At 55.0% G+C, this 20286-nt stretch overlaps 1 protein-coding gene across 1 annotated transcript in view; it reads right to left on the bottom strand.

Moving 5' to 3' along the window:
* MUC6 (mucin 6, oligomeric mucus/gel-forming) overlaps window positions 1-18118 on the bottom strand; it is a 30217-nt gene extending 12099 nt beyond the window's left edge. The window contains exons 1-31 of the mRNA XM_084802855.1: window positions 17998-18118; window positions 13908-13961; window positions 13503-13743; window positions 13306-13432; window positions 12735-12825; window positions 12541-12650; window positions 12152-12359; window positions 11901-12023; window positions 11444-11564; window positions 11199-11337; window positions 11019-11123; window positions 10846-10918; window positions 10612-10749; window positions 10192-10353; window positions 10002-10096; window positions 9779-9911; window positions 9323-9572; window positions 9171-9223; window positions 8973-9082; window positions 8392-8543; window positions 8070-8211; window positions 7875-7985; window positions 7151-7336; window positions 6803-7042; window positions 5956-6112; window positions 5576-5719; window positions 4564-4626; window positions 4103-4138; window positions 3563-3742; window positions 2804-3025; window positions 2578-2630 (exon numbers count right to left, since the gene is read on the bottom strand). Of these exons, the coding sequence (XP_084658981.1) occupies window positions 2578-2630; window positions 2804-3025; window positions 3563-3742; window positions 4103-4138; window positions 4564-4626; window positions 5576-5719; window positions 5956-6112; window positions 6803-7042; window positions 7151-7336; window positions 7875-7985; window positions 8070-8211; window positions 8392-8543; window positions 8973-9082; window positions 9171-9223; window positions 9323-9572; window positions 9779-9911; window positions 10002-10096; window positions 10192-10353; window positions 10612-10749; window positions 10846-10918; window positions 11019-11123; window positions 11199-11337; window positions 11444-11564; window positions 11901-12023; window positions 12152-12359; window positions 12541-12650; window positions 12735-12825; window positions 13306-13432; window positions 13503-13743; window positions 13908-13961; window positions 17998-18067 (4089 nt within the window). The 5' untranslated portion in view covers window positions 18068-18118. The remainder of the gene's footprint in view (window positions 1-2577; window positions 2631-2803; window positions 3026-3562; window positions 3743-4102; window positions 4139-4563; window positions 4627-5575; window positions 5720-5955; window positions 6113-6802; window positions 7043-7150; window positions 7337-7874; window positions 7986-8069; window positions 8212-8391; window positions 8544-8972; window positions 9083-9170; window positions 9224-9322; window positions 9573-9778; window positions 9912-10001; window positions 10097-10191; window positions 10354-10611; window positions 10750-10845; window positions 10919-11018; window positions 11124-11198; window positions 11338-11443; window positions 11565-11900; window positions 12024-12151; window positions 12360-12540; window positions 12651-12734; window positions 12826-13305; window positions 13433-13502; window positions 13744-13907; window positions 13962-17997) is intronic.
* Between the last annotated feature and the right edge of the window lie 2168 nt (window positions 18119-20286).

Raw genomic sequence — 20286 nt, 5'->3', positions numbered from 1 at the left:
CCAATGATACTGAGTGTGGGCTGGTGGGAGTGTTAACTGTCTCAGATGTGGTTGAAAATACTGGCAGTTGTGTGGACAAAGAGGTCTGAGGACCTGATGTTGTTGGGAAGTTGGTGGTGGTCTTCATGGATGCTCCTGAGTGGTGACTTGTGGTGTGTATTGTGCTGGAGACAGTGGGCGAAGGGTGTGTGGTGTGTGGAGTCTGAGGAGTGCTCGGTGTGCCTGAGGTGGTGTGGACCACAGGGGTACCAGTCACACCCATGGTGGACTTAGTTAAGGTGGTTGTTGGCCTTGGTGTGGATTGAGGGGCAGTCATGGAGGAAGGGTGTGAAAGGTGGGAAGTAGAGGTCCTTCCTGTGGAGAATGAGCTTTGAGCCTGAGTTGAGTCAGTGACAGGTGTTGGTGTGTGTGGAGTTCCTGTGCCCTCTATTGTGGTTTGCAGAATGGTGCTCAGTGGCCTAGACGTGGATGCTGATGATGCTGTGTGTTGACTGGCAGGGGTGCTAAGTGTCCGAGAAGTTGTTGCCACAGAGGAGGCTGATAATGATGACGGTGATGTGGCCAAAGATGTCTGAGGATGGGATGGTGTTGGGAAGGTGATGGTGGTCTGCTGGGAAATTCCTGAAGTAGCTGTGGCATGTGTTGTTCTGGAGACAACCTCTGTGTTTAAAGAGTGTGTGGTGTGTGGAGGTTTGGCACTGTTGGCTGTGCCTGAGGTGGTGTGGAGCACTGGGGTGCCAGTTACCCCCATGGTGGACTGAATAGGGTTGGTAGTAGCTAGAACTGATGTGGATGACGGTTGAGTGGGTGTCCCTGAGGAGGTTTCTGAGAGGTGTGCAGTAGAGGTCCTGTCTGTGGAAAATGAGCTTTTGGTTTGTGTGGTAGCACTGGTTGTGTAAATGGCAGGTGTTGGTGTATGAGGAGGTGTTGTGCCTTGCAGGGTGGTGGGAAGGACAGTCAGTGGCCTGGAGGTAGAGGCCGATGATACCGAGTGTGGGCTGGTTGGAGTGTTAACTATCTCAGATGAAGTTGGCATCACAGATGTGGTTGAAAATACTGGCAGTTGTGTGGACAAAGAGGTGTATGGACCTGATGTTGTTGGGAAGTTGGTGGTGGTCTTCATGGATGCTCCTGAGGGATGACTTGTGGTGTGTATTGTGCTGGAGACAGTGGGCGAAGGGTATGTGGTGTGTGGAGTCTGAGGGGTGCTCAGTGTGCCTGAGGTGGTGTGGACCACAGGGGTACCAGTCACACCCATGGTGGACTTAGTTAAGGTGGTTGTTGGCCTTGGTGTGGATTGAGGGGCAGTCATGGAGGAAGAGTGTGAAAGGTGGGAAGTAGAGGTCCTTCTTGTTGAGATTGAGCTTTGAGCCTGAGTGGTGGCACTAGTTATGGATGTGAGGAGAGGTGCTGTGTGTGGGGGCCTTGTGCCTTCCACAGTGGTTTTAGGGAGAATTGTGCTAAATATTTTTGATGTGGATGCTGTTGAGATGCTTTGTGGGCTTGTTTCTGTCATAAGGATCTCTGGGGTTGGTGTCATGGAGGAGGTTGAAAGTCCTGGCCGTGGTGTCGCCAAAGAAGTCTGAGGGCCTGATGGGGTGGGGAAGGCAACTGTGGTCTGCAAAGATGTTCCCAAAGCGGGACTTGTGGCATATGTCGTGGTGAAGACAGCGACTGTGGATGGAGCGTGTGTGATGTGTGGAGTATGGGCAGTGGTAAGTGTTGCTGAGGTGGTGGGGGCCACTGGGGTGCCCGTTACCCCCATGGAGGGCCTATTGGATGTTGTAGTGAAGTGAAGTGATGTGGACCGGTGCTCGGTTGTGGAGGGACGGTGTGTTAAGGAAGCTGAGCTTGTTTCTGTAGGGAATGAGTTTTGGGTCTGGGTTATGTAGTTGGTCGTGTAAGTCTCTTGGGTTAAGGTGTTTGTTATTTCTGATTGCTTGACTGTGGTGGTTTGAAACATGGTGGTAGATGGGTTTGCTATGGTAGGTGGTGGGACCATGTGTGAAGTCGTCTGGGTCACTGTTTGGGTCACAGCTGCTGTAGAAAATGTTGGGTTGACAGAAGCTAGGGAGCTTTGTGTCCTGGTTAATGGGGTTGTCGTCTGGGTAGATGCTTCTGGGGGAGCTCTTGTGGAGTGTTCTGTATTGTGGAGAGAGGTGGTGGGTTGAGGGCGGGTGGTCCATGTCACGAGCGTGGGCTTAGTTTGAGATACTGTGTTCCAGGTACTAGTAGTAGCTGGTGGGAGGCTATTGCTTTGGTCTGTTTGGTGGGTGGTCAGGGTAGTCTTTGCTGAGAGATGGGGCTCTGTGCTCTCAGTTGCTCGGCTTGCTGTTGTGGCTGGACGGTGACTTTCCTGTTGGGTTGATGTCACTGTGGATCGTGGCAGTGAACAAAACTCAGTTAATGTTCACAGTCCTCTCTCTCTCTATATATACTGTGATGTGTTCCTAGACTTGGACCTTCTCTGTGCTTTCTAGCCAGCGTGGATTGCCTGTTACTCTCGCAGCTTACTGAGATACTCTGTCTTCCTTGGGGCGTTTTCCTGCAGCTCTCTCTTCCTTCTTGCGCACTTACCTTGATGTAGCCTTTTTCTCCTGTACCCGCCTCTCCTATGGCCTGAGATGCGGCTGGGAGGCGGGAGGTTTCCCTCTCCTCCCGCTGCCTCTGTGCCCTGTCGGCTCCCCTTCTCGCTCATCCTCGAGTACACAGACCCTCTTTCTGAGTTGGGTGTTCTGTACTGAGGGTCAGAGAGTTGAACATGTGCCTTAAGTGCCTTGGCTTCCCATGGGCCTTGACTCACCTTGGCTGGTGGACATCCCAGGCGTTGCTGAGGTTAGCAGTGTCACTGTGGTACTCTCTGTGAACTGAGCTGTGGTCTTTGTGGACGAGCTGAGGGAAGATGCTGTGGGCTTGGTTGTGGCCTGTGTCGCTGGGAGCCTGGTGGGTGTTGATTTCGGTACGGATGTAGGAGGCAGAGGCGATGATGTCAGTGGTGTGGTAGCCCCAGTGGTTGGAGGAGATTCTGTAGAGGAAAGTCACGGCTACACCTCTTTGCCCACCTGCCTTTCCCAGATGCATATCTGAGTCCCCTGCTCTTTCTCCTGACCTTAGGATAACTTCCTGATGCCTCTTCATAATTTGATCATCACCAGTCTTGTCCCTTCCCCCAGCCTGCAAGAGTCGATCTGGCTGGAGTGGGCTCACCTCAAGGGCGGTGGCAGGCTCTAATGGGCCACTAATCATTTCCCTACTCACACTTCAGCTCTTTAGACTGAAGTTCCTTTCTCCTCAGTGTCCCCAGCAGCCTCTGGGATTGCTGCTGTGTGAGAGTGGCCGGGCTGCAGGGTGGAGACCCAGCAATTCCCATGTGTATTCTAGTGGACGTTTCAGACAGCCTGGAATGGCTGCATGGACTGACCAGCTAGGTTTTCAGAAAAATCTCCACCCTGCCTTTCATGCACAGGGAGTTCTGGGCTGAGGCACTGCCTTCAGGCATGTCTCAGTGGGAAGACAATAAGTGCCCTCTCCAAGCCCTAGGGCTGCATACCCCCTTTTTTACCTCCTGAGGAGACTGTGGGTTTCTTGGGGGTGGTCCAATCTGTTACTTCCTCAGTGGAGGATGGGGCTGAAGGTGGTGGCGTCGGAAGACCTGGCAAGTAGGAGGGGCCAACAGGTGTGGCTGTAGAGCTGGAACTTGGGAACTCAGTGTTGATGGGGGTTGCTGTGGTTGGCTGTGAACCTGTGTGAGACATATGTGCTCCCATGGATGGGCCGGATCTGGCTTGGGCGCCCCTTTGGGAAGAGACAGGCCTGCCTGCTGAGGGGCAGAGGGACAGGGTGACTCATGGACCTATAAAAGCATTGTAGACTCCCGGGTAAACTTACCTGTTGAGGCCCTGCTTCCTGCTCAGTCATAGATCAAGTGAGTCAAGTGTCCAGAAAATGGCTGGCTAGGAGCTAAGCTTTGTGTGCTGTTTCCCTTGTGACCTAGGACTGCAATGTATATTACCCACCCTCCCAGGACCCGGCAGATGCAGAGCTGGGGTGAGCCCTAGGCAGGAAGCCTTCATCCTGTGGTACCAAGTGGGTAAGCAATCACCTGTAGTGGTTGGCGGTAGTGTGGTAGCGGGCGGTGCTGCAAGAGAAGACAGACATCAGGACTGCTACCTAGAAAGTTTCTCCCCGAACTGTTCCACTCATCTCCTGCCTCTTTTCCTCCCTCTCTCGTCAGCTTGGCAGGGAGAGTAGGGGACCACCCAGAGTGCCATGGAGGGGAGTTCGTGTCTAAAGTTGGGTTCATAGGAAAATTCCCATTGTGTACCTAAGTTCCCTGGCTGGCCTGGGGATTGTGGCTAAGCAATGGCTGAGCTGGGGAATAGAGCAGAGGCCAAGGGGACCAGCACTGCAATTTTGTTTCTGCTGTGTACTTTGACACTGTTCGAGCCTGTGAGTCAGTGTCCTGAGGGAGAGAATCTAGGAAGGGGGCTGGACAGGCGTGATTCACGCGTCACCCACACAAGGGCTGCGCTCCATGGTGTCGGGGGCACCCACTAGACTTACCACAGGGTACACAGATCCCTTCTCTGTGGTCGAAGTACTCATTCTGGGAGCAGTTGTAACAGCCTGGGGCAGAAAAGGGTTAGGCTCAGCACTCCTTTGCGTACCCATCAGCCCCGCGTGCCTGCAGGGACCTCTCCTGCTGCCACCTTCTTCCTCTCACTTCACACCAGCTTCTGAAGTTATCTGTTGGGCCCTAGACTCTGTCCCATGTGTCCTTGCTTTGGCTCTTGGCCCCTGTGTCTTAACTGCCTTTTTATGGTTTTTTGTTTTTGTTTTTGTTTTGTTTTGTTTTGTTTTTGACACATCTCACTTATGTAGCTCCAGCTGACCTGGAACTCGATGTGTAGCCCAAACTGGCTTTGAACTTACAGAGATCTGGCTCCTGCGTGCTGGGACTAAAGGCCTAACGCCTGGCTTAATTGCTCTTTTTGATGTGGAGATCCCCTCACCCTGTCAGAGACTCTCTGGAGCTGAAGCACTCCATCTAGTTGTGGTGTTCCTATGGCACCTGCTGGTGTGGCAGGTGTGGCATCTGACAATTCTTTAATTCCTAATTTTGTTTTTTGTTTTTAAAGGATCTTTCTCAGGCCAGAGAGCAGCGCTAGTCGTGTGAGGCCTGGTCCCCAATCAAGAACAGGGCCTGGAATTCAGTACACATTTGCTGAGTGAGGGAGTGAGGGAGGGAGTGAGGGAGGGAGTGAGGGAGGGAGTGAGTGAGTGAGGGAGGGAGGGAGTGAGTGAGGGAGGGAGTGAGTGAGGGAGGGAGTGAGGGAGTGAGGGAGGGAGTGAGGGAGGGAGGGAGTGAGGGAGTGAGTATGTGTAGGGGTAAATGTGCAGGTGGTGAATGCATGAGAGTGGATCTGTGTGCCAATGGATGAATGCGTTATGAATAGATGTGCACCTGAAAGGATGGATGGATGGATGGATGGATGGGTGGATGGATGGATGGACCCATGAATCACTGAGTGAACAAAAGCCACATGCGTGATCTGTGCATCCCAGTGCCCGATACCTTCAATGTTTGTGTCCGGGAAGCTTCCCAAGCTGCCAGGGCAGAGACAGGGCTGGTAGTGCCATGTGCAGTTGGCCTCCTGAGCATACTGGTATTCATTCTCGCCCACCAGTGTGTGGATGTTGTAGAAGTCACAGTAGACGGCTGAGAGGAAGGGTATATGCATCAGGTGGCATCAAGGCCAAAGTGCCAGCATGAAGGGCTTGGATACTGTTGGAGCCTGTCTCCAGGCTCCAGGTGGGTCTGGGAAGGGAGAGTCTGGGGAACAATGAGTGACCAAAGGCTGCCCTGCAGGGGTACATCCTGGCACTTCTCTGGAGAGAAGGCTTCTGGGGTAGGCCCTTGAGTGGAGCAGGTTTGGGATGGGGTGAGACACTCACGGCAGAAGTCTGGGGTTCTCCAGTCCACACACACGCCCTTGTCCAGACAGGCCTTAGCATAGGCAGCCACTGCATCGCACAGACACTCGCAGTCTCCGCCCATGTCGCACCCACAGGTGTCACGCACGCAGGCTTCATAGTAGGGCAAGTGGTATACCTGTGGAGCGGGGGGTGCCACGTCAGCGTTTGACTGCTGCGGTGGTGGCAAGGTGGAGTTTAGACTTTGCTGCCTTGGGGCATAGGCACTGGGAGGGGGGTGCCCTGGCACCCTGAGAGAGCTTCTTCTAGTATAAGCTGCAGCTTTCAGTGACTACCACCTTCCAGAGGTGAGTGCCGTTGGTGCTCAGTGAACCCTGACCTGTGGTCTCTGTTGCCAGGGTGTGGCACACCAAGCCTAGGTGTCTCTTGCTTGCATGCCCGACCCTCTCAGAGTCTCTACTCCCTTCTCCAGTCTCCCTAGACACCTCAGATTGCCCTTGGCTACAGGGACTTTGCACCACACGGGGGTAGCCTCCTGTCATTCTTACTGAGCACCAAGGATCATGGGCCGTACTAAATGCTCTGTGTCCAAAAAGCCATCCTTGCCCATGGCTGGGTCACTTACAACTGAAGAGCTCATCTGTGGGTTATGTATTTCAGAGCAGCCAGCACTTTACTCACTCACTGTCTTATCTGCTATGGTCTAGTGGGCAGAGGTCTGACACTGCCAGCCATCTCTTGCCTGTGCATGGGCCTGGCCTCAGGCTGTAGGCACTCCCTTCTCTACACCTGATCCCTCCAGCCAACCTGGAGCCCCATGGCAGGAGGACTTGTGTCTGATGCCCCCATCTCGGAGGACAGGGCCCACCTTGCTGTGGCAGGCGGCAAAGGTCTGGCTGTTGATAATGTTGCATTTGCGCTCAGCCCAGGAGCGCCGGAAAGTATTCAGGCTGCAGGGATCCACCACGTAGCTCGCATCGCCACACAGTGGACTTTCTTTCCATGAGTTCACAAACTCCAGTTCACTGGACGCCACGTACTTGCTGCGAGTCTCGAAGTCATCCTTCATGTTCCCGTTCGAGTTGCCACACAAGCCACAGAGGGCATCCTATGGGGGAACAATTGCTGGGGAGCCATGCAGGCTTTATGGTGGGCCACCCCCCTCACCCTGAGACCAGCCGGGACCGTGGTTCACTGGCAGGGGTGTGGTGAGTACCTGGGTGGTACGGCGGATCTTGATAGAGACGCTCATGTGCCTGTCCCACACGAGTGTCAGGTTGAGCCTTCCAGGGATGTCTATGTCCAGGATGAGATTAAGGGGGCTGGGTTTCACCTGAAGGTGCACCAGGGGATCTTCACCGCTGACTGTGTAGTTTCTGTCTGCCATTGTTATGGATAGCCCCTGTGGGGGGAGGGCTGTCACCACTTGCTTTTTTTTTTTTTTGTCCTGCCCACCCGAATACCCAGGTCAGCCTGTGACTTGACTGTTTGGAAGGGAGAGGTGTAAATTAACATAATTGTGAGGATCAGTTCAAAGCCAGCCTAACATGCACAGTAAACTTGAGACCAGGCCAGGCTACACCGAGACACTGTCTCAAAACAGCAGTCAAAGATAGGTATAGGAGTAACACTGGGAGACAGTTCTGGACAGAAGGTTCTAGATGTGTGGGAAACAGATTCATCTTCCTGGAAAGCAGCCTTCTTTCTGCCCACGAAATACTATAACAGCCCTGGGAAACTTGGAGGAGACCACGTGGCCACTCACTCTGAGTGTGCCACTACCCAGTTGGTCACCGATCTCTGTCCACGCCTTTCTGTCATACAAATGAGAGGGGAATGGCGGGAGGATTGTTCAATGGAGGTGGAAGCTGAGGAGACCTGGGAGCTGATGATCAAAATACAGCCAGCCTTCACCCACCCTGTGGGGCCCAGCCACTCACACCCAGGGAGATCTTGATGGCTCGGGAGCAGGTGACCCCTGACTTCCCACAGATGACGTTCTCTGTCAGGACCTTGAAGGTAGGCTGTGAGCTGTTGCCACCACAGTCATCCTGCAGGGAAAGGATGTTGAAGAGAAGCTCCCACGGTCCTCACCCTGGCCCCTTTCAGCCCTTGGCACTGGGCCCAGTGGTTACCGTAGCCAGAGTGTACTCGCAGTTGCCGTCAAACACAAAGCGCTGTCCGTCAAAAGTTATGATGTGGCCTTCGCCATAGAGGACGCAGGTGGACGGGCATTGTGTGCTAAGCTGGCAGGTCCACCTTCCCTGTGAGCAAGTGCTGGGGAGATGGGAGGGAAGGAGGGGCTGGCTAGAGGCAATCTTTCCATACAAGGAGGTGGGCTGGGGACCTGGCCTGTGGCCCTAGGACACCCCATCTCTGGGAGCCTCACACTGGGACAACTTACTTTTACCCAAATGGCCCCAGGAGTCTCGGTGTTCAGGGTAAGGCACGTCTTACCAGGTCTTACAGTCAGTATGGAGCTCAGCACCACCAGGATAGGACACCCCTGCAAAGTCACATGGGCATTCCTCTGCAGGCACACACTGCCCGTCGCTGTTCTCATAGAGTCCCTTAGGACAGACGCATCCGGGTTCGCACTTGGTGGGCACCTGGTGGGGAGACAGGGTTAGTAGCTCCAGCCGCCCCCCCCTCCCAAGACTCCCCCTGTTTTTCCTTTTCTCCAGCCATCTCTAAGGTCTCTGTAGGCAGCTGGGTTTTGCTCCTAGAGGAGCTACCCTTTCAGTAATGTTCTTGTGGTGTGTGTGTGTGTGTGTGTGTGTGTGTGTGTGTGTGTGTGTGTGTGTGTGTGTGTGTGTGTATCAGAATGGCTGCCACATGAACAGGAACAGGTGGCCATAATTCTCAAGCTGGGAGCCAGACAGTGTCCTTACAGAATTGCACAGATGAGCATCCTGTCCTCTAGCTACCTAGCTGCCACTCAGCTACTGACTCGATACCCAGCACTAGCTATGAAGACAGAGACACAGTTAGAGGGACACCATGGGCTCAGCGCGGCCCTGCCCTACAATGCTCCTTACACAGGCAATGCCTGTGGCCAGCATCTGGCATGTCGGGGCACATGCAGCTCCAAACTTGTCCTCTGATGACTGGCTGCAGGACTGAAGGGTCTTGGGTTCTGGGCAGGATGCTGCAGGGGATGAAGAGGACAGGTCAGGTGGACTGGAGGACACCCAGGTGGCGCAGGGGCTCATGGCCACCCCCTGGTATGCGCTTACCCAAGAACATCTCTGCTTGCCGTGGGCAGCTCAGGCGCCCGTTGGTGCAGTAGCTGTCAGAAAAGGGGCAGGGGCACATGAGCTCACAGGAGTTCAGCCGCCCCCCACCCCCCCACACCTCACCGGGCCTTGGCCAGCCCTGCCCTTCCTACCATATGACTCCATTGATCATGGTTGACTGGTCAGCCTGGACAAACTTGTTGCTGTCCAGCAGGCAGGGACACTGGGCCTTCTGCACGCACTCTGCCTTGTGGTTCAAGTAGGTGCCCTCAGGACAGTTGCAGCCGTCCACTGGCACAGCACTCGCATGGCACTCGGTCTCACGGTCCGACAGAGACAGGCAGGTACGGTCACAGGCTTTGCTATCATAGCTGAATGTGCGGTTGCCGGTGCAAGGGACAGCTGTGGGGAAAGGGGTCCTCAGGACAGGAAGCTGTGTGTGGGGAGGGCCCGGGCCTTGGGGATAGGATGACTAGTACGTAGAGGAATGGCTGAGAGAGGTTAAGGACCTAGGACCCCTAGCCGACCACAGGGGCCCTGCTGTTGTTCAGGCTCCCATTACACCTATGACCACAACCCCGCCCCCTGTCATTACAGTCAGCACTCACTGCAATTGTCCACACTGCTTCTCCAGCCCCGGAGCAGGATGCCTCGGGAGGCACAGGCATGGGCATAGGCCCCCAGTGCAGAACAGATGTGAGGGAAGGTCTCCTCATAGTTGCAGGCCTGGTACACACATCTCTGTGGGAAGGGCGGGACCCACGTGTCTAGGGATTGCTTCCGCTGCTACCATTTCCCCTCACCTCCTCCACCAATGCCCATTAGACCCACCTTGTAGAAAGGCTGGGGGTTCACTGCAGTGTGGCACTTCTCAAACACACTGCCCTTCCTCACCAGCATGGAACAGTGGGTCTCGGCACACACCTCTGGAGACAACAGGTGGGGTTGTGGGTTGTCCCGTTCCCTCCCTACCCACCCCAACAGGTTCAGGTGGCTGAGGGTAGGGATGCAGGAAACTCACTGTTGAGCTGGCTCATGGAGCAGGGGTCGGTCTCCCGCTCTAGGGCAGCCGGACAGTTCCCTGCACGCCAGGAGTCCACAAAGAGCGAGGCAGTGCCTTCATCGATGCCCATGCTGGTTGTGAAATCATCCGTCGTGTCCCCATTGAAATTACCGCAGAGCCCTGTGTGGGCAGGGGTTTGTGAGCAATGACGCCTGGCCCCTCCCATCCGGTTCCTCCCCACATCCAGGAGCTCTCCTTTCCCCAGCTGTGCCCCTTTGATTAATCATTTCTGGCCTCAAGAGGCTGGGACCACAACCACAGGTTCCCTTGGTGTGGAGAGCCAGTATAAGGCACTCCTGAGTCCTCTCTCCTTTTAGCTGCAGTGGAGAGAGGACAGCCAGGCTGACTCTGGGAGTGACCAGCGGGACAGCGGCTCACCTCTAGTCTGGCCTTTGAACTGGGGCCCGACTGTGATGTACACCTGGAAGACAGGCTGCAGCTGGACCACAAGTTCCAGCCCAAAGGTGGTCACCATCTGGAGGTGGGTGGACGACTGCCTGAAGATGGTGATGTTGCCTGCAAGGTTCCAGGGCTAAGAAGGCCGTCCCTGCTGCCGTGTCCCAAAGGCGTGGCAACACTAAGTTCCCGGGGCCAGGCCCCAGAAGGACTTACGTGTCTTGTAGGGCAGCAACTTGGTGTCCCCGTTGTTGGTGACCACTTCATCCTCTGAGATGACAATTTTGTCCTGGAGGGACAGAGGGAGTAGGAAGAGAAGCAGGAGCCACATGCTGGGCCTGCAGGAAATAGGCCACAGCCTGGGCTTGATTCAGGGCAGGTGGCCTTACCTTCTTGGACAGGTAGATGAAGGACACTAGGGTGGTCTCTGAGTGTGAGTAACCTGACTTGTCATACACAGCCATGAGGGTGCCTTCGTTGGGAAGCTGTGGGCTCTGGGGAAGTGAGGAGTAGGTCAGACATGGACGGACTGGTTGTTCCCTTTCCCCCAGCCCTAGGGCGCCTCCTACCTGGAGAAGAGTGTAGGTGCAGGTGCCATGGAAGCGGTAGGGTCTGGCGTCGAATGTGGTGATAAAGGAGCCGCCTTCTAGGGAGCAGTGGCCAGGACACGGCTGCTTTGTGCACGTCCAGCGGCCCATGGTACACTGGCTGCAGGTGGGCATTGGGGCAGTCCCCGGTGGGTTGTGAGGCCCAAGGTAAATAGCACCCTTCCCCAGGTCCCATGCCAGGAGAACTTCCTGTCCTCTGCACTCACCAGCTTTGGCAGGCTGTCCTTGTGATCTCCCCAGGCCCATAGAGCACACCATTGAGCATGCAGGGGCACTGGCTGACTGGCACACATGAGTGGTTTCTGGATATGTCGTCAAGCAGTGTACCTGAGGGCATGGGCGCAGGTGGCACGGATGTCCCTTGGGCAGCCTATGTATCACCGTGGGGACTCCTCCCCAGTCAGTCAGTCCCAGGCTCTGCCCCTCCCTCCTGCTGCCAGCCTCGGGGAAGGGGCCTTGCGCAACTGAAAGCCCACCTCTCCTCAGTACTTCTGGATCCCTCCTCCCTACACCTCACTCTGCATGGAGTCCTGCGCTGACTGGAAGTTTTGGGGTGGGGATATAAGGCCTAGCCCTGGGACTCAGAGGTAGATTGTCTAGGCCAGGCTGGGGGCATGGTGCAAGTGAGTTCTGGGCAGAGTGGATGCTAGTATTCGTCCTCACCATGGGGGCAGAAGCAGCCGGAAGTACAGAAGCTGGAGCAGCTGTGTTGTGGGTTGGAGCACGTCTTGACGCAGACCTCACCGCACTCCTGGTACACCTGGTTGGCTGGGCACTGGCTCATGGCTGCAGGCAGCAGACATGGGGTCTGGTAAGAAGATCCTGCCTGACTTCCTGAGTTCCCACTTTGTTTCTGCTTAGCCTTTTTCCCCTTCCGGAAGTGGCTTTTTCCTTTCACCCCGCCTGGGACTCACGGCATAATCCGGGGGTCCTCCAGTTGTGGACAGGCTGGCCGGCCATGCTGCATCGACGGGAGTACTCAGATAGTGTGGCGCAGCTGCAGTTCTGCTGGCCTGGCTGGGCACACTCAGCCATGTCTGCCTGGCAGCTCAGCACCAGTGCCTCCTTAGGCACATCACACCCAGGGGACACCAGGGTCAGTAGCTGGTTGCAGATCCCGGCCTGAATAGAGAGCCGTTCAAAGTCATATGGGTAAAGCCATATCCTGTATCATACCCAGGGCTTGGGAGGCCAGAAGTGTGTGTGTAGGGGGGTCGAATTGGCCCCCAAGACCCTTATACAGCCCCCCCCCCCGCCGTGTGGCAGCCACATTCTGGCCCTTGTTCCGGGCCACCTCACATACATAGCTGGTCTTCAGGATGGTGGGGCTGGGGATGGCCTCATGGGCACAGATTTCATTTGGGTCATCTAGCTTCTGGAGTGTAGCATACTTGTGGGGTTCCAGAAGTTTGCCTTGGGGCACAGGACAGAGGTCAGCATGGGGAAGTGACTACATAGCGGCTTGGGCCCTGGCCACCCACCCCTGACCCGCCTTACCATCCTCGCTCAGAAATTCATTGTCTGACTTCCCATCGAAGTTCCCACAGAGCCCACACAGCTTGCCCGTGTACTTCTTCTCTACCAGGACCTGTTGGGCGGCAATGTTGGTAACTGTGGGGATGCGCCGAGAAGCTCCCCACGCAGGCTGGAGATCTCTCGGACCCTTGCTTCAAGGTTCCAGGTGACCCCACCTCTCCTTGGCCCTTCCTCCCTCTCTCTCTCCCCCTCCCCCTCCCTCCTTCCCTCCCTCCTCCTTTCTCTCTCCCTCCCTCCCTCTCTCTCTCTGTCTGTGTGTGTTTCCTTTCCCAGCTAGATCCTCCTCCTTTTCTTTTTTCTTTTTCTTTTCTTTCTTTTTTTTTTTTTTAATATTTTGTTAATTTATTCATATTACATCTTAACTGTTAGCTCCCTCCTCCTTTTCAAATGGGGAAACTGAGCTGCCGTCTAAGCTCACAGGTCCTCTTGGGTTGCTGGCCAGCATCCAGTGCTGTCCTGCCATTCAGGGCTCCTGGGACTCAGTCTGAGGAGGGCCCTTCCTGGATGCTGTTTGTCAGCTCATGGCTCTCACCATAAGATGGGCGTCTGGACCCCAGATGACGACTAACTCCAGCTCCAGCTGCCTGGCCACCAGGCGCACGCTCTGGCCATATGGCGTGATCTGGAGGCCATTGCTGGTGTAGGGCAGGCTAACAACCCTGTGGATAAGACAAGTTAGCTGCCGCTCCTTCCGCCTCTCCCCGACCCCGGTTGCCCTGGCCACCTTACCCGATGTCCCTGACAGAGATGGTTTCTTTGTTCACAGTAACCACTGAGGCCCCCAGTTCCATGATGATCCGGGCGATGTTCCCATCGCTATCTCTCCGTAGCTGGATGCTGAAGGTGGGGAAGGCATCCCCGCAGGTGGCCGTAAAGATATAATTACACATCCCTTTGAACATATACTCATGGCCGTCAAAGGTGGAAAAGTGGCCAACGCCCCATGTGGAGCACCAGCCCTTTTCTGGGGCTGCAAAGAAAATGATACAGTCTCAGTCTTGTTTCCTATGTCCAGGCAGGGCACATCTGGGACAGCCTGGCCCAGAAGCTGTGGCCCTAGAGAGCCCACTATAGTCCCAACCCCACATGGCCACCCAGCTCTAGCCTGGGCTCTGCCTTCTGTCTAGGCCTTACAGGACTGCAGGTTATCCTCGGTGTCATCATCTGTAGCATCTCTGGTCCAGGCACCTGTAAGGCAGGAAGCTTCAGCTCAGCATGCCCTAGCACAGTTCCTATAGCCCCTCTAGTCAGGGCAGGAATAGGCATAGACATCGCAGGTCCCGAATACGCAGCCCTCAGCTAGTGCCTAGGATGAAAACTCTTGGTGGAAGTGTAAACTGTTACTTTCTTTCATTGCTGGATCCTTCCTGTGGAGACCTCAAACCACAGTACCCCAGGGCCTGCATGCTGTGTGTGTGTGTGTGTGTGTGTGTGTGTGTGTGTGTGTGTGTGTGTGTTTTGAGGTGTGGCTTCCTCCTTCCTGCACACTGGACCACTGGGCCTCTGGTACTCTGGGCGACAGTGGTGTGGTTTCCGATGGCTCTCGCTTGTCTTTGGAATGTTCTTCAGCTGTCAGGGGCTTGGGCCGGCAAAGGAAGTGACGTCCAAACCTGCATGGCGGGGCCCATGTTTACTGTTGGGACTGTTATCTCAACCTGTTCCACCCCACTGCCATCTTTGACTTCTACCCGAAGCTGCTCAAGTACACACACCCTCATTTGCCCATCATTTGTAGGCAGTGCCCTGCTCTGCAGCAGCGCACACTTGTCTGCAATACGCTCAACTGAGTAGTAGGCAGCACGTTCTGAAGGAGGACAAAGGGTGGAGTCCAGCCCAAACCCTGGCATCTCAGCTCATCTTTCCCCAGCTGTGACACCTCTCCCATTCTCATTACTTCCTGGTTTGTTCGTTTGTTCGTTCGTTCATTCATTCATTCATTCATATATTCCATCTTTGCCTTAGCCTGGCTGCTTGGTGCCTGTCATCATGCCCGGTGCTGCAGGTCCATCGCCCAGGGCTTGTTCCTGCAAGGCCCCAAATGTGGCACTCACTCACACGGCACACATGCTTGCAGGAGTGACCTCCAGTGATGAGCGCATGGAGCAAGGAAGAGCAGTCAGATGCTGCTGTGCATGCTGGAACGGGAGGGCAGCTTCTCTGAGGAAGTAGCATTGGAAAAGGGCCTAGGGGCACTTCTAGTCTAGGGCACGCTGGAGGGACATGCAGGGAGTGGAGTAGAGCTAGCCGGGCATCCCTGGGGCGCGAGTGCCATGTGGGGCTAGGAGTGTCCTGGGCATTGATGCTTGTCTGCCAGCAATGCTCCCTAGTCACTGCTCAGTTGAGCCAGGCTGCAGGGCTCAGCAGACAGAGAATCTAAACGCAGGAACAGGATCTTAGGGGACCTGCTCTGTGCACGGCTCATCTTCATGAAGCTCTTAGTAAGGCTGTGAGAGAGCGGCCTTGGGGTGTGCTGAGAGGCAGCAATCTAGGAGAGGACAGAGGGCTGAGACAGATTTTGGCAGTCCCCTCTTCCTGGCCACACCCCCTTTGTGTTCCTGATCTGGCTGCCCAGTCTCCCTGTGGGTCTATTATTTAACCTACTCAGAGGCTGCCTACTTTCCCATCTAGGGCCATGCATGCAATTTTCTTCTCCTTTTCCTCCTTGGCAACCTCCAAGATAGCCATGGTAGGCCAAATAGCATCTGTCACGGTGACCGCCAGGCAGGGCCAGGGAGCCACAAGATAGCTGTGTGAGGGAGGACTTCTCCAGACTTCTCATGGACTATGATGTCCTGACCCCTCTGCTAGTGTCTTACCTGACACACTTTTGCCCTGCTGACAAGCTGGACCAGACACTGCATCCTTTGGGATACAGTTCTCTACTGAGCCTCACCCTGAGCTCTCCTCAGTTTGGGGTGTTTGTTTCTGCCTGGGGAGCACAGCTGCTCATATACATAACCTTGATCAAAGGCTAGTCCTCTGTATTGAAGAAGGCCTTCCTCCTGAACTAAGTGCAACTTAAAAACATTATTTATTTTTATTTCACGTGCATTATGTTTTGCCTGCATGTATGTCTGTGTGGGGGTGCCTGGTCCCCTGGAACTGGAGTGACAGGTAATTGTGAGCTGCCATGTGGGTGCTGGGAATTAAACCCAGGACCTCTGGAAGAGCAGCCAGTGCTCTTAACCACTGAACCGTCTCTCCAACCCCCCACCCCCCAAGCGTAGCTTCAACGAGGCTTGCCTAGCCAGCCAGATCAGGCAGGAATCACCTTTGCCATTAGCGGGGTGATACATGCCCACAGACAGATAACCCTCACATCATCTCAAGAGCTTTGGACAAGACGCTCTCTCTCCCTCACTGCTGTCAGTCTCTTCCAGGGTATGTGCACCTCTGAATGACACCAAGAGCAGAGATGGGCCAGCTGAGGGCTCATGTGGCTTGTGGTGGCGGGTGCTCCTTGGGACTTAGGCTCTAGCTCATGAACTCCCTCTGGCAATCCAGTGAGGACCTGGCAGAAGCAGGGGTGGGACTCACACCGAGCCCCAACCCGGTGCATGCCCACACATCACTCTTTTCCTCCTCAGGAGCCAGCAAGCAAAGCGAAGACCTAAAGTCCAGAGTCACTAGCACCTGCCCCTGCCCAGTGACTCCTTCGAGTATGGAGAATGGGGCAGGCTCTCTGAGTAACACCGTCTTTAGCGCGGATTTCTCTGTCTTCCAGACAGCACTGGGATTCTGGGGTCCAGCCTATTCTATGAGGTATGAATATCCCAGGCTCAGCGACTTGCCCTTCTTGATCCAAGACCTGGGTCTGGCTCTGTTGCCTCATTATTCTGTCCACTGTGCTCCTAAGAGGCTCCTGCCCCACGGCTCCCTTCTCCCAGGTCTCAGCCTAACTCTCTGGCTGCCTTGCTTTACTTTGAGCTGGCCTCTAACTGGAGACCCCTTTGAAACTGTTCCGGAGATGGCTAGCATCATTGTCCCTCCCACTGGGACCACCTGCACTTCTTGTTAACTGACTCCTCAACCGTGGCCCATGGGGACTCTGGGCTTGTTTGGCGCCTCACCTGTCCTGAATTAATCCCACTGCCTCAGGCATCTCCTTCCTAGCTTCCGTAGCCTCAGGTCCCATCTGGCCTGTCTGACCTCTGCCCTCCCACTAGTGTCCACAGAGGTGATACTTGAACACGCTGTCTGTTGCTCTGAGGCAGCTCCATCCTTTCATCCTCCTGTAGTCCAACACTCTTTAGAGCCTCGGCCTTCATCCTCCTCTATGCCTCTCCCATTAGTCCCTCCTGTGGCTTATTTTCCTGTCTTTGGCTATGGGCCCAAGGAACCTGGTTCCAGTCAGCTACCCCTCCTCTTTCTGCCAGGCATGCTGGGTAAGGGGCAAGGCAGGGTCCCTAAGTGACCTTGTAGGACCTATAGGCATTGCTCTATCGCTTTCATAGCTACTGTTGGTATGGACAGTTGGTCCTATTTAGTGGGGAGGAAATTTCTGGAGAGAGGGGTGGAATAGCCTGTTGGGGGGTGGGAAATCATTACATTATTTCAAGTCTGAGACCCACCTAACTTTTGCCCCCAGGCTGGGTGTAATCTGAGAGTGGGCTCTCTATGGCCTACCTAACCCCCCCCTCCCCCAAGGGGAAGCTCCTGATAGCTGTGTTTGGCATACAGAGCTGTGGGCTGGGGCGGCACAAGATGTCTTCCCACATATACAGAAGGGAAGTTGAAACCTGGAGCCAACAATATAGTTCTGTTAGTGAGTGGGGCGAGGTGACATGTAGCGGAGCCTGAATTCTGCCTGGGATTTTGGCTCCACAAAGGAGCCAAAGGGCTTGCCCCTGTCCCTACATGCCTTGGGCATCTCAAAGACCTCTCAGGGCCAGAGCCAAGGGGAGAGAGAAAGAGTACCAGGTCTGTCCTGTTGCTAGCCGTTGTACTCTGCTGCCACCAAAACTGCTGAGACTGTGCAAGAGGGAGTCCTGTCCCCCAATTCAGATGAGCCACCACACCCAGCTCTCAGGAGGTGAACGGGTTTGAGCAGTTTGCTGGGGCCCCTCCTGCCTCCCATCCATCAGCGTACATGTGGCTAGCCTGCCTCAGGCAGAGTCAACAGGGCGAGAAGCCCTGAGGACTTTCCCCCGTGCACAGGGACCTATGGAGGGCACTGGGTACTCCACCCCGCCCACGGGGCACAGCCTGGCAGATGCCCACTCACCAGCATTGATTAGGGGTCCCCTGAAGGACAGCGATAGCAGCAGCAGCGGCAGCAGCTGAATCCTGAGCATGGTGGCACTCCTGGAGCAGAGAGGTGGCCACCAGCCCTGGTCTTCTACTGCTGGGCGTTCAGGCAGTCTTGCTGCTGCCTGTGCTGCGACTCGAGTGTCTAGCTCTCTAAACCTTTTATAGGGTTGGTGTGCCCTTCCCTGGCCGCACCTACTTGTGCCCCATACTCCCGTCCTGTGATCACCACCGCCTGCCGGGCACTGCGGTGGCCAAACAGGATATGGGGTTCTGCTTTATCAGGACTCAGACTACTTTGGAAAATTCTGAAATGGTTGTTGTGGCCCCATTATCTTCCCACACCCAGTGGGGGGCTGACACATGCGCTCCAGGGGCCCACAGGCACCTCCTGCACCTGGCTATTCTGGGCAGCCAGGGTGGGTCTCGTCACAGCCTGCCTTAAGTGACAGATCACTGTGGACACCATCGGCCATGCACCTGGGTCCCCTGGGTGAGGGGTGGGATGAAGTGGGGGGCCTGGTCCAGGGGGATATCAGAAGAGGCTGGGCCTCCTCCTGATTCTGTCAGGTAATCGAGGCTCCACCCTGGATCCGGGTACCCGAGCAGAGACACTTATTTTCTGGGCCTACTCAGTTTATTGTGAGTTTTCCCTCCAGTAAAAGACCACCTAGGAAGCAGTTGCTGGGGAGGTTCCCTGGCACTATTTGCTGTGCTCTGAACTCTTGTTCTGTGGGTGTGGGTGAACTTACTCACTTTTGCAGCATCTCCGTGGGTCGAGTGAGCTGTGGGTCCCCTTAAACAACTGGCTAAACCTACTTGGGTTATGGGCTCCTGGGAATATGAGAGGCAGGGGCCAAAGGTGGCATGCATGCCAGCCTCTTAAGAAGCTAATGCTAGGGCTTGGACAAAGGTCAGGCTGAAGGCAGGAGTCAGGGCTTAGGTTGTGGTCAGAAAAGGACAGGGTCTTCCTTGAGACGGTCTCTCAGCCAGGAGATGAGATGAGCCAGTGTATCTGTCCAGTCCCTCTGGGAGCCTGGAGTGAGGCCCAAGGATCTCCCGGTGATGGTTTTGGCCACTCCTGGGCTGGTGAGTGCTGAATGGTGCTCCTTGAAGCCCTGTGGGAGCTCAGGACCAGCCTCACACCAGTGTTCACTGAAGGTTTGGCATTGGCTCTAGCCTTGCCTAGCTCTGGGTCCTCACATGGGCCTGTGTCTCACAGCCAAGCTACGTCAAGCTCCCTAGCCTGGACCCGGGTTGTCGCCTCTGGTCCCCCATCTTGCACGCTGGGAGCTCGCAGATGCTGTGCTCAGTCGGCTCAGAGCAAATGCAGCCGATCCTGTGACAAAGCAGCGGATGCTGATTTCTGTAAATAAACCTCAGCTTCAACACGATGGTTTGTGCTTCCTGTTAAAGCTGTGGCACTGTGGCATGGCATGTGTCTGGCATATTTGAGCCCCTAGGTTTGACCTTAGCAACACCCACGCCAAAACCCCAACAACCCATTTCCACCAAACCAAACCAAACCAAACCAAATAGAAAAAAAGATGATCTTTCCAGGAACCCTGTGAGTTCAGCCTCAGTGGGAAGAGTGCTCTTCTGATGCATGTGTGTTTCTGGGTGGCCTCTTCTTACTGCTCTTGTCCTCCCTCCCTCCCTCCCTTCCTCCCTCCCTCCCTCCCTCCCTCTCTCCCGTCCTTCCTCCCTCCTTCCTTTTGTTTTGTTTTGTTTTTTTTTTCAAGATAGGATTTCTCTGTGTAGCCTTGGCTGGCCTTGAACTCACAGCAATCTGCCCGCCTCTGCTGGGTTTAAAGGAATGTGCCACCATCCCATCCCCTTTCCTCCCTCCCTTTTTCCTTGCCTCCTTCCCCCTTCCTTCCTTTCTTTCTTCCATCTTCCTTTTTTCTAATATATTTATTTACCTTGTTTAATGTGTGTGTGTGTGTGTGTGTGTGTGTGTGCGCGCACACACACACATGCGCGTGCACACCATGTGCATGCAGGGGTCTGCAGAGGCTAGACAAGGGTTGGAACCTGAGTGAGTTACGGGCAGCAGTGGGCTGTCATGTGGGTGCGGGGAAACTAAACTTGGGTTATGAACAAAAGCAACAAGCACTCCTTTTATTAGAAGAAGCTTTATTTATTTTTATTGTATGTGTATGAGTGTTTTGCCTGCATGTGTGTCTGTGTACCATGCGTGTGCACATGGTACCCGCAGAGGCCAGGGAGGGTATCAAATTCTCTGGGACTAGAATTATCTGGAGTG

The sequence above is a fragment of the Acomys minous genome (genome assembly GCF_964271855.1).
Source record: "Acomys minous genome assembly, chromosome: 2".
Taxonomy (NCBI): Eukaryota; Metazoa; Chordata; class Mammalia; order Rodentia; family Muridae; genus Acomys; species Acomys minous.
Note: the sequence above shows the minus strand (reverse complement) of the source record. Positions and strands in the feature narration are given on the sequence as shown.